Source organism: Panthera leo, chromosome B2 (genome assembly GCF_018350215.1).
Source record: "Panthera leo isolate Ple1 chromosome B2, P.leo_Ple1_pat1.1, whole genome shotgun sequence".
Classification (NCBI taxonomy): domain Eukaryota; kingdom Metazoa; phylum Chordata; class Mammalia; order Carnivora; family Felidae; genus Panthera; species Panthera leo.
The window spans coordinates 51,307,911-51,326,287 of NC_056683.1; the positions used below are offsets into that span (position 1 = coordinate 51,307,911).

The 18,377-nt window shown below is 38.5% G+C and overlaps 1 protein-coding gene across 1 annotated transcript in view; it reads left to right on the top strand.

Moving 5' to 3' along the window:
- Nucleotides 1–18,377, top strand: part of LOC122220693 (muscular LMNA interacting protein) — a 213,705-nt gene that overhangs the window by 107,716 nt on the left and 87,612 nt on the right. Inside the window, exons 2-3 of the mRNA XM_042940388.1 lie at nucleotides 4,353–4,508; nucleotides 8,284–8,676. Of these exons, the coding sequence (XP_042796322.1) occupies nucleotides 4,353–4,508; nucleotides 8,284–8,676 (549 nt within the window). The remainder of the gene's footprint in view (nucleotides 1–4,352; nucleotides 4,509–8,283; nucleotides 8,677–18,377) is intronic.

An 18,377-nucleotide genomic window follows, 5' to 3' on the forward strand; every position in this document is an offset into this window, starting at 1 on the left:
AATTTTATCTTTAGCACAGACTTTCCTCTAAACTTGACTTCCATACCCACAATTCCTGTATTGGCATATTACATGGATCTGTATTTGGCATATTACATTTTATCTTTATTCTCAGACTAGCTTCACCTGTTGTTTTCCCCATTTTAGTGAATAAAATCTCATTTCTTGTGGTTATTCAGGTCAAAAATTTTGTACATGTCTTGATTCTTATCTATCTTTTATATCCCACATCTAATTTTTAAGATAATTCTAAGTTTTCCTTTGAAATCTAGCCAGAACCAAGGTACCTGGGAGGCTCAGTCGGTTGAACATCTGACTTTGGCTTAGGTCATGATCTCACAGTTCCTGAGTTTGAGCCCCACGTGGACTTGTTGCTGATAGCACAGATCCCACTTCAGATCTTCTGTCCCTCTCTCTCTCTGTGCCTGCCCCACTCATGCTCTCTCTCTCAAAAATAAATAAAACATTACAAAAAATTTAAAAAAAACTAAAATATAGTCAGACTCTTAACATTTCTTATTGTGATTACTGCAACAACCCAAGTTCAACCTACCATTTTCTCTCCCATGGGTTACTGCCATAGCCTTATAGCCAGTCTTCATAGCTTCTGCCTATTGAAAGTAATATATATTTTACATATTTATTTTGTTTACTTCTTTCTCCACAAGAATGTAAACTCTATTAGTGTGCTCACCATTACATCGCCAACACCTAGAGTGATGTTTTAGCATTTAGTAGACATTTATTAAGACCTTGTTGAAAAATTGAAAGTAAGTAGAAGGCATAATACTCAAGTGAGGGTTGATTTTAGTAGGATCATAGTGGCAGGACTGAAGGCCACTCGAAAGACAAGGATGTGGGTGGGTGAGTAGATGTAGTGATGGGGACCTTGGAAATTCTTGTCTGACTGCTCTAGTTATCTCAGTGAAATAAGAAACCAAGTCATCGGGTCAGAGTTAGACCATGGAAGAAGATATTGAGGGTGTGAAAAAAGGAGAGGGTGTGAGTTTTCTAGGCAAGTGGGAGAGTGAATGGACTATAGAACTATAATATGTTTATAGAGCAACATTGAAGGGCCTGCTTGAGGCTCAGAGTCATAAATTTGAAGTGAAACCGGTAAGCACAGTTGTGTGATTTCTTCCAATTACATACCTTTGTGGTCAAGGGGTAGATTAGGTAGCAGGTTAGATTTAGTGAGGACTGTGATTTGTCCAAATGGGAAGGATGATGTGAGAGAGGGAAGGGCACTTGAGGAGTATGCATGGGGTAAACGCAGTCACTGAGGCTGGCTAAAATAAAAAAGAAGTATGGGAAAACATAATGTTGGAGGGATCAGTAGATTTTCCTTCTGGTGGGGTCTGAGAAATGTTGCAGCTGGTGTATGAGAGGGAGGTGTGGAAAGAAAAGAAGTGGAGATCAGAGAATGGAAAATGTGACATTACAGAGGGCTGGTGGCTATTGGTTGAGGCTAGGGATTGAGGGGCAAGAAGGAGCAGAGGCCAGGTCAACACAATATGAGGAAAATTACCCATGGGCTGTGATACTGGGTATTAAGCAAAGCATAGTGTTAAAGGGAGTGGAATTGAGCCACGAACTAAATCTTCAAAGAAAGAAGAGCTTGCTTAATTTGGGTGTGGGCAGATGACAGTGAAGATGAGAGGTCATGAGTGGTATAGACTCTTGACATGAGATTCACATCTGGAAGTTTCTAGGTAGGAGGAAAGAAGAATGGTCTGGAAGTAGTAAAGGGGAGTGAGGAGGACACTCTTGTACTTCCAGGTCCAGTGTGAGGGAAAATAGCAACCATTGAACAAGTTTCTTAGAGACAGAGCCCTTCAGAGGAAGCAGTGGTTTGATTAGAGTGAGGATTGAGAAGAGCTTAAGGACATGGGAGATTGTATGATGGCTGACTGAATTTCAGAATGTGTGTGGTAGAAATACTTCATGAATTGGGATGGGGCACAGATGGGAAAAGAATGAGGGGGTGTGCATAGCACACAGGAATTGTGGGATGACTCCAGCCTGGGTTCCTCATAGGGGCTGACATGGATGGGGTTAAAGGGAAGGCCACAATGAAGCCTGAGAGGTCCAAGGCACAGAAAGTAGGCATAGTTTAAAGGGAGAGGAAAGTGAGGGTCCTGCCGGGGTGTATCATATTTCTTGTGACAGAGGCATGGAAGTAGCCGAGGGGCAGTGTTACTCTGATTAGATGTGGTTGATTTTACCATCAGTGTTGATTATGCCACCTTTCTGCTTCCACCACTGCACTACATTCGTGAGATTTTCTGTATCTTCATTCATTTTCTCTGGACTCAAAGGAGGCCATGTTCCTTCTCCCATTCTCTTAACATATTTTGCCTGCTTCCTCCAGGACCTTGTTTTGCTTTCCTTCTCTTCTGGCTCCTTTCCCAAGTCTACAGACATGTTCAGGTCCACCCTATTACATGCCAGCAGAGGCACCTCTTTGACTCTTCTTCCCTCACTAACTCCTCTCAACCTCCCTCTTTACTCTTTATCCAGATTTCTAGAAAGAGAAATTTACAGCTGCATCTTCTCTTTTTCCCTTTCATTTAGTCCTCAATCTATTGCTCTTGGTTTTCTGTGCTTGTCACTAGTCACATGTCTTTTAAAACCAGAGTTATTGGGGGCACCTAGGTGGCTGTGCGTCTGACTTCGGCTTGGGTCATGATCTTGCAGTTCATGAGTTCAAGCCCCCCATTGGGCTCTCTGCTGTCAGCACAGAGCCCACTTCAGATCCTCTGCCCCTCCACTGCTTGCGCTCTCTCAAAAATAAATAAAATGTGGAACAAAAACCCAGAGTTATCTATCTAAAATTCTAATGTGACTACTTCATTTCCCAATCTACGGTGCTGTAATTGTTCTTTGTTGTCAATCAGACAGAATCCAAGTTTGATATGTACCCCCCACTGCTGCTGCCCTTCCATGATTTCAATCATCTGGTTTTCTTAGCCTGGGATATCCTTATCTTCCTCTTCCCTGGGACCAAATTTCAGGTGTTGCCTTTTACAGAGCTTCCTAGATTGGGTAGGCAGGCACTGCTCAACACCTTTCCCTTAGTGGTTTGTGCATACCCTTTTTTCTTCTTGTGTGTGGTCTACTGACTATTTCTTATTCATTATGGCATCCCTATCTCCTTGAGTTCCTGCCACACAACAAATAGTAACCACAATCATTCTGGTGCAGCCACTCTGGGGAACAATATAGAGGTTCCTCAGAAAACTAAAGATAGAACTACCCTACAATCCAGCAATTGCACTATTAGATATTTACCCAAAGGATACAAAAATACAGATTTGAAGGGATACATGCACCCTAATGTTACAGCAGCATTATCAACAATAGCCACATTATGGAGAAAGCCCAAATGTCCATTGACTGATGAATTGATAAAGAAAATGTGACACACACACACACACACACACACACACACACACACAATGGAATATTACTCAGCCATCTAAAAGAATGAAATCTTGCCATTTGCAATAACATGGATGGAACTAGAATGTATTATGCTAAGCAAAATAAGTCAATCAGAGAAACACAAATACCATATAATTTCACTCATATGTGGATATTAAGAAACAACTGAAGGTTGATGGAGGGGAAGTGGTGGGGAGATGGGCTAGATGGGTGATGGGTGCTAAGGATGGCATTTGTGATGAGCACTGGGTGTTGTCTGTAAATGATGAATCCCTGAAAACTGCTTCTAAAACCAATATAGTACTGTATGTTAACTAAAATTTAAATAAATTAAAAAAATAAACACAATCATTCTTGAATTATTAAAGCATGAATGAAAGAGAAAGTGTGTCCTCAAGGAGAGATATTGGTGTTCTAATCGCTAAAAAAGCATTCTTTCAATTTTAAATCCAGTTTTTAGTATTCTCATTAGTGATACATGTTGGAAGTTTCTTGCATGGTTGTGATTATGAGTCAAATTGAAACTGCTAACCCGGGGTTAAATGAATAAAAATCAATTTTGAAACAGACTAGATGCTGTGTTTGTGATGATCCTACTGAGGTAGAAGTGCCCTATAATATTCCAAAAGACCACCTAGCCAATCTACTGTTTTGTTGCCATCCCCCTACAACAGAATCTTTCTGGGGTTGTACTGCTTTCTCTGATAAATGGAATCATAAAAAAAAGGGGGGGATCTGATCCACTGTGACTGTTTTTATAGCTGTTTTTTTTTGGCAACCATACACATGACCACAGGATAATAGGCAATTTATCAAAATAACTGAGATAAATATCATGGGGTATAGAAAATAAAGTCAAGATAAACCTTTGACAGGACTGAAGGTCTAATTTATTACATGTCTCATAGGTCTCTTCTGGTGATTCTGAAGCCAAACCTCTGATCTTCACGTTTGTTCCCACTGTCAGAAGACTACCAACCCACTCTAAGTTGGCTGACACCTCTAAATTCCTTGTTAAAATTCCTGAGGAACCAAGTGATAAGAATCCAGAAACTGTAAATAGGGTAGGATTACTTTTATTCTTTTTTTTTTATATTAAGCAACTTTATATTAAACATTCAATTGTCCATAATAATGACTTGGAAATTTGTATGAATGTTTATTTCCTTTGCATAAAGTGAGATGTCTGTGAAATGTAAGGTTGACTAAAAATTTAAGTGTGTAATAGAAACTGAAACATTATCATACCCCTGCTTCTCTCTAATACACTATTCTCAACTCATGAGTTGACACCCTGTTCTTTGCTATTCACATGACACATTCTGCCTCCTGGCATTTTCCCTTCTCCCAAACATGTCTTAAAATAATAAAAACAAAATTTCCCAAGAAGTTTGAATTTATCTTGATAGAAAATACAAAATAAAATGGTGAGACATTATTGTTTTACATGCAATAAATCAGCAAAATTTAAAAAGTGTCATATCCAGTACTGGGACAGTTGTGAAGGTATTGGCATGCTCATGCTTTGCAGCTAGCTCTATGAATTTATACAACTTTGGTGGAAAGCCCTTATCCATAGTTTTAAAACTGTCATAATTTTCAATAACTAACTCTTAGAAATGTAGTTAGCCTGGTGGCCTGGCTAGTTAGCCTGTAGTTAGCCTGGGTGGCTAGTTAGCCTGTAGTTAGCCTATAGTTAGCCTGACCTGTAGTTAGCCTGGGTGGCTCAATTGCTTGAGCATCTGGCTCTTGGTTTCGGCTCAGGTCATGATCTCACAGTTCATGAGCTTGATCCCTTCATTGGGTTCTGAGCTGACAGTGCAAAGCCTGGTTGGGATTCTCTCTCTTCCTCTCTCTATCTGCCCATCCCTGGCTTGCTCTCTCTCTCTCTCTCTCTCTCTCTCTCTCTCTCAAAAAGTAAATAAATAAACATAAAAAAAAGAAATATATTTTAAGGAAATAGTACAAAGGCAGAAAAATGTCATTTAGGAAAACAATTAGGGAAAAATAAAAATAGTCTAATAGCTAATAATCAGAAAAAAAATTAAGAATATGATAATAAATTACTTTTACAAGGTTATAATTATAGTGATTATGTAATTCCATGGAAAGTATTAACTTTATAATAGTAAGCAACAACATAGGTTATAAAATTGTATTTATACACTGATTATGCTTATCCAAAATGAGACCAAAACTGGAAATAAAATTAAAACAGACAAAAAAACCCTGATAATGACTTGTGTTAGCACAATGACAGTTTGGCTAAAAAACCCTTTCTCTTTAAAAAATATATTTAAGGGGTGCCTGGGTGGCTCAGTTGGTTAAGTGTTCAACTCTTGATCTCACCTCAGGTCTTGATCTCAGGGTCCTGATTTCAAGCCCTGTGTTGGGCTCCATGATGGGTGTGGAACCTACTTAAAAAAATGTATTTTAATACTGTCTTATTATGAATAAAATGTGACTGGGGGATTTTGTGGTGTTCTTGATTCACTAAAAAGGGGCAAAATAATCTGATTCACCTTGGGTGTATGAAAACATCTTATCTAGAAAGCTATAAATATATCTGTGATCCTGAGATTTTTCAATGCTACTGCCTTATTTCAAAGACTATTAAGGCCACATTATTTCATGGAGATCCTACACACGACAATTGGAATGTCCAGGAAATTTCTCTCTAAGAGTTCTCAAATATGTACACACACACACACATAGTTATGGGATCCTTTGTTATAGGTGCTATGAGCATATGAGATGACTGTGGACATATATATTAATCTTGGTTGAAAACTTCCAGAGCTTCCTGAGACATTGATATTTATTTGCTGATTGCACTGAAATGCACACAACTATATCTTTAGAATATTCAAGATTTTTCTTCCTATTTTTTAAATAGTTCAATATTATAATAGGGCAGGCTAAATAACCCCTTGATAATTTATATATTCAACCACTGTTTACTGAACTCATTATGTGTTTGGTGCAGTGGATTCTGAATTAATAAAGTCAACTCCTGTAACTCATTATTGGGAAGGCATACAATAAACAAAGTGAAAAGCATATAATGAAATCTCAGATAATGATAAAGCTGTACAAAAGTACATCAAACTAAAGGAATAGAGAATGATGGACTATGGGGAAGGGAATTATTTTAGATCACTAATAAGGTTTTCGAAGACTGGTTCAATTTTTGCCATCTTTTTAGTTATTGTTACTTTTTATAATAAGCAATCTGTCTCTGAATCCTTAATTTTCTTAAAAGTTTATTTATTGTGATAAAGAGAGAGAACGAACAGGGGAGGAGCAGAGAGAGAGAGGGAGAGAGAATCTCAAGCAGGCTCTGCACTGTCAGCATGGAGCCCACCTTGGGGCTCAATCCCACAAACCGTGAGATCATGACCTGAGCTGACAATCAAGAGTCAGATGCTTAACTGTCTGAGCCACCCAGGCACTCCTGAATCCTTTTACATTTAATTTAAACTTCTTTCTAATTTGGGTTTTTATTATTGTATAGCATTATAATTTAATATATGAAATGACCATTGTCAGAGAAATCCTAATCAGAAGCAATTTATGTTTATCTTGACTAAATTATCATCAGCTGAGAAATGTACAGTGGGTATATAAAATCACCTTTTTAGTTATATATAATCAGTAGTTTGACTTCTATTTTTACACATATGATATATATGCATATAATAGCACGTTAAGTTTACCACCACAGTTGAAATTTCATTTATTTTAGTTTATTTAGTGTCTTCTTTATTATTTTTTATTCTGCAGTAATTTTAGACCTAAAGAAATGTTGCAAAGAAAAGGATAGTGACCACAGCATGGTTATCAAAGCCAAGAAAATAAACGTTGGGTCTTTTAAATACAATCTTAATGTACAGTACAGCTATCATTTTAAAAAAGATGCTTAATAGTTTGATAAAGCTATCATACTTTGGTCTTGTAAACCCTCTCTGTACTCATAAAAAAATTGGATGGGAAAAGATTAGAATTACAAAATAAAACAGTGGTGAAAAATACTTTGTACTAAAAATACTTTTTTTTCCTGGTGTCTGATTCTTGAGTTCCTCCCAATTAGTTTAGATTGTTTTGTTTGAATACCTACGCATTTTGTTCTAGTTTTATTTTTCCTCTCAGACTTTCAGAGAGATTTGTACTATTTCAGGAACTTTCAGTGGGGTTTCCTTTCTCTCTGACTTATACAGGTTTTGCCTGACCATTAACTAAACACTTGACCAACGCCCATTTGTTTCATGAATGCCTTCATGGGAAACATTGCTATCTCTATTTCTTTTTAAGAAATTATATCATGATTTATTTTAAAGCAGGTTTACTTGATATTGATTCTGAGCTTGAAGTTGTTTGGGCTTGGACTAGGACAGACAACCGGGCTTGTAAAAGTAAGCCATTAACTTCAGGGGTGCCTGGGTGGCTCAGTTGATTAAGTGTCAACTTAATCGACTTCAGCTTGGGTCATGATCTCATGGTTTGTGGCTCAAGCCCCGCACTGGGCTCTGTGCTGACAACTCAGAGCCTGGAATCTCCTTCAGATTATGTATCTACCTCTCGGCCCCTCCTGAGTTTGTGCTCTGTCTCTGTCTCTCTCTCTCTCAAAAATAAAAATAAACATTAAATTTTTTTTTTTTGAAAAAAAGTAAGCCATTAATTTCAATCCAGTCTCTCCTAAGTCAACCTGATTTTTAAATATATTCCTAAAAATTCTAGTCTTTGGAAATCATAAGCAGGTTAAACTTTTAAGAGTACAGGCAAAACAGAAGCCAGTGTCAAACCAATGTCAATGCTTTTATGTCTCTACATTAATTACAGTCTGATTCCAATGAGTACTTGACCTTGAATGCTGGGAGCCAACGGGAGAGAGACCAAGGAACATTGATTTATCCTTCAGAGGTCAGTGAAAATATTTCACAAGGAAGGGGACTCAAAGCAAACGAACTTCAAGGAATGCAGCAAAGTGACCTCTTTAAAGCTGAATATGTCTTTGTTGTGGACTCGGAAGGGGAAGACGAATCTACCAGTGGAAAAGGTGAACAAGGCCCCCCTGGAGGGATGGGCACCACAGCTTCTCGGCCCAAGTCTCTAGCAATTTCCTCCACTCTGGCCTCTGATGTGGTACGTCCCAAAACACGGGGGACAGACCTCCAGGCCCCATCACATCCTGAAATGTCTCATGGGATTGCCCCTCCACAAAAGCATGGGCAGGTAGGTTTTTCTTCTTGTCATAGAATAAAAGAAAATGTTTACATACTCTTTATCCTAGGCTGTCTGCAAAGGCCTTCCTGTTTGAAGCAAATAAAACTCTCAAAGAGAAAAGATACTAAAAAACCAAAATCCCAAGATCATAAATCATCAGAGTAAATATAGATAATTAATTCATAAGACAAAAAAGATTATATAATTGTACTGCGAATTGGCTGAAGAGAAAATGTAAAATATTCAGCTGGAGTGGATCTGGGGGAATGTTATCTCTTACTTTTGAATAATTCTTGGAAGAGGTTGATACTGGGACTTTCTTAGGAGACAGTGCTGGGTTAGCTGGCTGCATCCAAAAGCATACTTCAGATAGGAGAAAGATCCTGTGGGAAGACATCAATTGAATATCAGATGTAGACACATTACTTTTAAACTGCTGAAAGAGTAGTAAAAGGACAGGCTAGGAAATAAGAGTGTGTAAGAAAAAAGAAATCTCACCTGTGTGTCTTATGGAGAGAATCTGTTGTAGTCCTGGAACCCACCAGTGCAGGGCTTGCCTCAGCGAAATGGGGAGAAGATTCCACCCCAAAACTTAGCAGCAAAATTGAAGAGTTCCTTTAAGATGGAGAACCTATTTAAGACCCATTTCTGTGACAGGCAGGAAAGAAAGGAGGTGGATAGAGAGGGATTTTGAAGGGAAAAATATGAAAGATTTGCCATTGGCTGGCTAATTGTCATAATGAAATTATAAAATGGTTTTGACAAGGCCTAGGTAGAATGTCAGGAATGCAAAGACTGGCTTTGGGAGTGGATAGTGGATGCAAAGTTCTCTTTTGTAAAGCAGGAGTCAGTATCATGATGTCCTATTTAGGATCTGTTAGACAAGGCACTTGCAAGCATCTCAAAGTAGTTGGGAGAACATTTTTATTGGTGAGTTGGCCCTTTGGGGCTGATAGGACCTATGCATAATTGTAGAGTAGGCATCTTATTTGGGTGTCACCCTATCTTCATTTCTGCAGCTTTCACTGACTTCCTGATGCTTAATTTATGTCACTTTTAAGTATCCAGTATCCTTAGGCTACTCTTTCGTGGTAGAAGACTCTCAGTAGGGTACCCCCATCTTGGTCTACTGGACTAAAACATTTATTTCCTCTCAAAATTTATTCTCAATGATTGGAAATGTTCTAATTATATAATTAAACATATTCTCAGTAAGCAGTGTTAGGCTTAAACATTTCTTTCTTGCCTCAGGAAAGATGATGGAATCACCAAGTTGTAGACATGGGGGCTCTCATAGTCAGGGGAGGGTAATTTTATCTGGCCCCTGTGAAGAAGAACATAAAGGCATGATGATAAAAAATAGAAGAAAACAAAGAAAATATTCTTAATGAAGCAATTTTTGGATTTTTGATTCACTCCTTCCCCAATTGTTAGATTTTTTCCCCCTGAGTTGGTCATTTAACTTGTTTTTATGTGATCAAATATATATAAGTCAAACTAGAGACTGGATACATACCTTGGGATCTTTTTTCCAAAATATATTATTTTGCAGTAGGTTATAGTTCATGTTATCAAAGCTCCTAATGAAAAGGCAAAGTTCAACCTAATTCACCAGTAGTGGCTGAAAATTACGGTTACCACTAATGGAGGAATAGTAGACCTTGGAAAGTTTGGGAATAGCCATTGTTCCTGTTTCCATTTCCTATAATAATCCATTTGAGTGATGAATAGTAGAACATCATCAAATAAAAATAAGATGAAATAAGGTAACTGTTACCCACAAATGTTTACATCATTTACAATGATCCAGGCACCAAAGAAGGCATTCAGTATTTTAATGTAGTCAGTAGTAGGAACAACAACTCTAAAGAATATCCTGATTGGATTACTTCATGCCAACAACGTCAATTTTTCAATCAGAAATGTAGTCATTTAAGTGAATTAACTGGTAAAAATGAATCCATGTATAGAACTGTCTACAAATTAGCACTATTAGCAACAATTTATTAAGCTATCCTAAAAAATGCCTTCAGTTCCTGGTTTGGCTTTTACCTTTTCAAGAAACTAGCTTAGATGTCATTTTCTGTTCACATCTTGTACTTCTCTTCCTCGGTTCTTCTGAACTATCACAAGAGTACACACTTCGTAGCTTTCCATCCCTGAGCCCCTGATTCCTCTTTGTAAAGCTTATTTCTTCCCCAGACCCATCTCCGTTTTGGCCTGGGCTACTTAACACTAAGCTCAGCAGAAGGAGCACCTCTTCCACTTTCCATATATATTTTTAGCCTTTTTAGAAAATCTCTATTATAACTCCTTTTCGCTGTGTTGTAATGACACATTATTTTTTCCTCCTCAGTAGGCAGAGAACAACTTAAGTCAAGCTCTACCTCATTTATTTCTGTGTTTCCAGCACTTACTACAGTGTCTTTCACATAGGTGAGGTTCAGTAAGGTGTGTAAAAGGAATAAATATTTAAGTATTCACAGCTTTGGAGTCCTTGCACAGATATTGACCCCTTCATGAAGTCAGCTTTGGTTCTCTGAGTCAGAATAAACTCTCCCTCAATATGATTCTGATAGCTTTTTCTTTTTGTCTTTTTTTCTTTTGGTACATCTTTTATAACAATTATCCTATTTCAGCATGTATTATAACTATTTAGGTGCATACCTTATCTCCCCTAGCAGATTGTAAAGTCTTTAGAGGTAAAAGTCCATGTTAAATCCATTTTTATTAAACATGTTGTTCCCTATAGTGATTATTATATTATCATGAATATAGTGAATATAAATATTGGGTTGAATATATTTATATCCCAAATACTTTCACTGAAGTGGCATGTTTAAATAAAAGCACATTATGTTAAAAAAATCACTAGACAATTAAAAACTTTAAAGTGTAGGTCAAAAGTAAAAATGCTGTATAAAATAAGCAATTGAATTAAAATCCTCTCAAATAAAATTCAGAAAGAAAGAGTAATATTTTTGAGTGTTGACATCTTGAATGATGATATAAAAGTCTAAGAATCATCTTACCTAGGGATAGTATTAAGAGTTAACAGAGAAGTGAATATACACATAACAAACAGTGGTTTGGCTGAAAGACATATGATAAAGCCTGTAGCTGAGGCAAACAGTGGGAATTAAAAAAAGAACTTACAGGGTAAGCATTTTTCATTGACATATATGGGAAAAATCAAGGATGAACGAAATTTATAATCAGGGAAATTGGATGAATGCTGATATCATTAGTTAAGGGAAATGTAATAGGTCTTGGGAAGGGATAGCAAGAGATAAGACATCTGATGCAGAGTTTGTGATGCCTTGGTGGCACAGCATGATTCCCTAGGAAGGAGCTGGAAGTATGAATCTGGAAAACAGAAGAGGAATGCGGGACTGGAGATTTTGCTATATAAATTGATGAGGGTGGAGGTATTTACTCATGGAAAGAATGTAGAACAAAAAGACATAAGATACAAACCAGGAAAGGGGTGCCTGGGTGGTTCAGTCAGTTGAGTGCCCGACTCTTGATTTCAGCTCAGGTCATGATCCTGGGGTTGTGGGATTGAGGCCTGCATTGGGCTTTGCTCTGAGCCTGGAGCCTGCTTCATATTCTCTCTCTCTCTCTCTCTCTCTCTCTCTCTCTCTGCCCCTTTTTCCCACTTGTGCTCTCTCTCTCTCTAAAACAAACAAGATACAAACCAGGAAAGAGCAAAATGTGAAGGGTCTATGAAAGACTAGAAGCCAATGACAGGGACTGAGGTGACAAAGGAAGTTGCAGAAAGGGGTTTCATGCAATGAAAGCTGGAGGGATGTTGAACAAAAAGAATAGCCTATAAACAACATCAAATAAATTAAAAAAATAAAATATTATAAATAATGCATGAGGAAAAATAAAATACAAAACAAGGTCAGATAAAGTAGGACCCTCAAAGCCTATTAAATCTGGGAATCAGAAGGTCATTTGGTGACCTTAAGGAGAGCAGTATGAGGGGGGTGATAGGGACAGAAATGCAGCTAAGATAGGGATAGATGGTAAGGAAAGGAGACCATGTACTGGAGAGATGGTATGGGAAGGCAGGAACGACAGAGGCATCATACTGGCCATGCTCCTCTGGACAGTCACTTGGAATCTTAAACCTTAGTTTCCTCATTCATAAAATGGGGTAATGATATCAACCTCCCTTGTGAAGATTAAATGAGATAATATATGTAATGTGCCTAGAACAGTGCCTGGCTCGTGGTATGTTCTCCACAGGTGATTTACTATATTTAAGAAGTTTGAGAGGGGCCCCTGGATGACGCGGTCAGTTAAGTATTTGACTTCTGCTCAGGTCATGACCTAGCAGGCAGGTTCATGAGTTCAAGCCCCATGTCAGGCTCTCTGCTGTCAGCACAGAGCCTGCTTCTGATCCTCTGTCCCCCTCTCTCTCTGCCCCTCTCTCACTTGCACTCTTTCTCCGTCTCTCTCAAAAGAAATAAAAATAAAGAATTTGAGATGGCAGCGTGTTTGGGGGTGCAGGGTAAGGAACTTGTAAGGAGGCAGAGGTTTTATATTGGTTCAGCTGTAGTTTGGGCATAAGAACAAAGGAGAAGACATGGAAAATGAGGTAAAAAAACTGGCTGGGGTTAAATAAAGGCTGTTCTTACATCAAAGTGTGGGAAATTAGGACACTGGCATGCATATTTATTAAGTACCTAGATTTTATGGATCCATGGAAAAGAGATTACAACAAATTATTTGGCTAGGGCATTAGACATAGAAGCTTTCCTTATGCTCCCAGGCTTTAATCTGCTCTGTGCTGGCAGAACCCTTGAGATCCCCCAGTGGTAGCAGGTTGTTTCCTCTGGATGAGATCAATTGTGCCATTAGCCTAAGGGGCAGAGAAAGCACATTAATGGAAAATCAAGTTGCTTTGATGATTCCAGCAGAAAGTTGATGGCTCCTATTAACAGGAGTGTCTCCTGACTTGATGTCAGAATTCAATTTTTTTCCTTGTTGGCGAAATAAAGACTGAACCGGATGTCAGAGTCCCTGTTCTCCCCTTCCTCTGCTCATCTTCACTAATCAGAGTCTAGAGCAGAGCAGCATGGGTGGCTCAGTCGGTTAAGCTCCTGACTTTGGTTCAGGTCATGATCTCACAGTTCATGAGTTTGAACCCCCATTGGGTTCTGTGCTGATAGCTTGGAGGCTGGACCCTGCCTTGGATTCTGTGTCTCCCTCTCTCTCTACCCCTCACCTGCTCACACGCTGTCTCTCTCTCATTCTCTCTCAAAATTAAATAAACATTAAAAAAATAATAAAAAAAGAACAAGGAGGGACAGTCACTGATGAGGCTTTCTTCAAAGAAAGGTGATGAGACTCTAGGTCCTAGCAGTCTGTCATTCTGTTCTTATATCCACTAGACACTTTGTTTCTTCATTCCTGCATGAAGGTAATATGCCAGGTACAGGAGAGTAAGGGAATTAATTGTAAAAGACAGGACCTGCCTTCAGGGGATTTGAAAAAGATGCACCTGAAAACAATGACAATGAAAAGGAACACGTTCTAGGAACAAGGGGAGATTCAGGGGGAGGATGCCTAGATCAGCCCGCACCATCAGGAAGGTTCACACTGTAGAAGCCCAATGTGCATGATGAATACAAGTTTTCTTGGCAGATACCTAGGGCCTGGACATTTCAGATAGTGCGAACAACCAGGGAAGTGCCAACTTATAAGAAGCGGGTAGAAGAAGACAAGGACTCTGGAAAGGACTCATCAGAAGACAGGAGATAAAGTAGGAGACAGTGATGAAATAAAAGCCACAGATAAAACAGCTTTAAAAAGGAGAGAGAGATAGGAGGTCAGATTCTATAGAGAAATCAGAAACGATAAGGCATTTGTTTTGCCCTAGTGCCTCTTGGGCATAGAAAAAAAAAATCACTGTAGACATTGGTGATAACAGTTCCTGTGGAAGAGTAGGGGATAAAAACTCTTTAGAGGTCATTGGGAAGTGTGTTAGTTTTCTATTGCTGCATAACAGATGACCGTAAATTTATTGGCTTTAATAAAATACTATTTATTGTCTTAAGGCTTCCGTAGTCAGAAGTCTGTGCACAGCTGAACCTGTTCCTTGCTCAGGGCCTCCTGAGTTTGAAGTTAAGGGATCAGGCTGCCCTCTCATGTGGAGGCCCTGCAAGGGAAAGATCTGCTCCTCAACTCCCTTTTGTTATTGGCAGAATTCTTTTCCTAGAGGCTGTAGAACTCATGGGAGCTTACTTCTTAAAGCTGACAATGAGAAAGCAAATCTCTGACACTGTAATCTCTAAACTTTTGACCCTCTTTTAAAGAGCTCATTTGGGGCGCATCTGTGAAGCGTCTGACTCTTGGTTTCAACACAGGTCGTGATCTTATGGTTTCCCGAGTTCGAGTCCCACCATTGGACTTCATGCTGACAGTGCGGAGCCTGCTTGGGCTTCTCTGTCTCCCCCTCTGCTTCTGCCCCTCTCCCACTTACGCTGCCTCTGTCTCTCTCAAAATAAATTAATAAACTTAAAAAATTAAAGAGCTCACTTAATGAGGTCATGCTTACGCAGGATAATCTGTTGGTTAACTTAAAGCCAGCTGACCAGGGACTTTAATTACATCTGAAAAATGCCTTCACCTTTGCCACATTCTATTAGAAGCAAGTCATGGATTCTGCTCCTTTGAAAAGAGGCGGGGATAATAAAAGGGTGGGGCTCGTTAGGAAGTCTCTTTAAGGTGTGTTGGGTGAAGTAAGGAAATCAATACAGTGATTGTATGGTACAGGTGTCAGAAGAAAACAACATGGGTCTGAAATGAAGGGATATGTAGGATCCACAAAACTCTTGGTGCACGTGTGTGCACATGTTTTTATCAGTTAGCATTTGCTGCATAACAAACCAAGCAAAATGTAGTGTTTTCAAACAGCTAACATTTATTTGGCTCAAATATCTACAGGTCAGAAGTTTGGCTGTGTTCAGGTGGGTGGTTCTGCGTATCTGCGATAGGGTCAGCTAATCTTTGCTGTGGTTCACTTGTCTGCAATTGGCTGCTCGGTCAGCTGGTAGCTGGTTAGCTGAGATGTGGTTTTGTATCCTCCGGTAGACCAGCCTGGGCGCATTCACGTCATGGTGATGTTCTGTCCTCAGCAAGCCAGTAAGCTCCAAGGCATTTGTGTCTTTCAAGCCATTGCTTCTTGTGTCACATTTGCTAATGTCCCACTGGCCAAAACGAGTCTTAAGGCCAGTTGAGATGGAGGCGGGTGGGAAAGGAGGACTTTTCCTTTTTTATGAAAAGAGTAGAGAATCTGGGGCATTTTTATAATCTACCGCAAAATATTTATTACTATGTTTTTAAAGTTTGGAAGCATTCTGCTTTATATTTATGAGACAAATGAGACAGCTAATAAAAAGGAAAAAGGATGGCTACGTAGCACAAGGGGCATAACTGATGAAATAAGATTCCAAAGAAGGCAAGAGCTGCTGTGATTCAGAGTACACAGGGAAAATTTACCTTTTAAACAATTGAAAAGTCAACATTTTCCCTTAGAAGGAAGGAGAATGAATAAAAATAGATGTAGAAAACAATAGATTTTCCTGTTAATCTCAGTTTTCCTTGGAGAAAGTGAATCTAGGTCATCTATTGAGTACAACAAGAGGAGTGGTGAGAACAGGGTTTATGGAGAGTGTTAACTTTTGGAAGACCTGTTGTTCAGGGCAGGATGGGAAGCTGATGACAAAACAAAAGAAAACAACAACAACAACAACAAAATACTGAGAGGCACAGGGCCCAGTTGAGACTGTAAGACCTTAACTTTATGATGACAATCTAAAGTGCCTTCTAGCTCATATGTGAGAGAAAGATGCCTTCCTCTGCACAGGTTCAGGGAATTCAGTTCCACTCTCAGCTGATATCTGCATAAGGGACAAGTTCCTAGGTCAAGTGCAGTGGCCCTGCCAATCAAAAGGGCTGTGTTATTTTTTATTTCTTTTTTTCTCCATTGTTTTTTTTTTCTTACATTCCAGTATAATTAATGTGCAGTGTTATATTTGTTTTGGGCGAGCGGTACAGTGATTCTACAATTCTAAACATTATTCAGAGCTCATATGATAAGTGTACTCTTAATCTATTTCACCTATTTCACCCATCCCCCAGTCTCCCCAGCCCTACTTTCTCCCCTCTGGGAGAAATTTGTTCTCTGTAGTTCAGAGTCTGTTTTTTCTTTTTTATTATCTCTTTTTTTTGTTGGTTTGTTTTGTTTCTTAAATTCCACGTATGAGTGAAATCACTTATTTCACTTACCATTATACCCTCTAGATCCATCCATGTTGTTGCAAATGGCAAGACTTTGCATTTTTCATTCTTTTCATTTTTCATCTTTTCAATGAAAAGATTTTTCATTCTTTTTTGTGGCTGAGTAATATTCGTGTGTGTGTGTGTGTGTGTGTGTGTGTGTGTGTGTCTACCACTTCTTCTCTATCCATTCATCTATCTATCAGTGGACATTTGGGCTGCTTCTATAATTTGTCTACTATAAATAATGCTGCAATAAACATAGACGTGCATTTATCTTTTGCATTTAGTGTTCTCATATTCTCTGGGTAAATAACCAGTAGTAGAATTACTGGATCATATGCTGGTTTTATTTTTAAGTTTTTGAGAGACTTTTATACTGTTTTTCACAGTGACTGTACCAGTTTGCATTCCTACCAACAGTGCATGAGAGTTTCTTTTTTTTCCAGTCCTCAGCAACACTTCTTTTTTCTCGTGTTTTTGATTTTAGCCATTCTGACAGGTATGAGGTGATATGTTATGGTGGTTTTGATTTGAATTTCCATGATGATGAGTGATGTGGAGCATTTTTTCATATGTCTGGATGTGTTGGAGAAATATCTGTGTATGCCTTCTGCCCATTTTTAATTGGCTTTTTTTGGTGTTGAGTTGTATAAGTTCTTTATATATATTTTCTGGATCCTAACCCCCTATCAGATATATCATTTTCAATTATCTTCTCACATTCCATAGGCTGTAAGTTAGTTTTGTTGATTATTTCCTTTCCTTTCCTTTGCAGAAGCTTTTTATTTTTATGTAGTCCCAATAGTTCATTTTTGCTTTTATTTCCCTTGCCTCAGGAGATACCTCTAGAAAAATGTTGCTATGGCCAATGCCAGAGTAATGACTACCTGTGCTCTCTTCTAGAATTTTCATGGTTTTGGGTCATTAATCCATTTTGAGTAAATTTTTGTGTAGGTGTGAGAAAGTGTCCAGTTTCATTCTTTTGCATGTAGCTGTCCTGTTTTACAAACACGATTTGTTGAAGAGACTGTCTTTTTCCTATTTCCCACTCTTGCCTCCTTTGTTGAAGATTAGCTGGTCATATAATTGTGAGTTTATTTCTGGGCTCTCTATCCTGTTCTTTTAGATTCATGTGTTTATTTTTGTGCCAGTGCCATACTGTTTTGAGTACTACTACTTTGTAGTATATCTTGATATCTGAGATTGTGATACTTCTAGTTTTGTTCTTTTTCAATATTGCTTTGGCTATTCAGGGTCTTTTGTGGTTCAATACAAATTTTAAGATTATTTGCTCTAGTTTTGTAAAACATTCTATTGGTATTTTGATAGGGGTTGCATTAAATCTGTAGATTGTTTTGGGTAGTATAGACATTTAACAATATTTGTTCTTCTGACCCATGAGCGTGGAAGGTCTT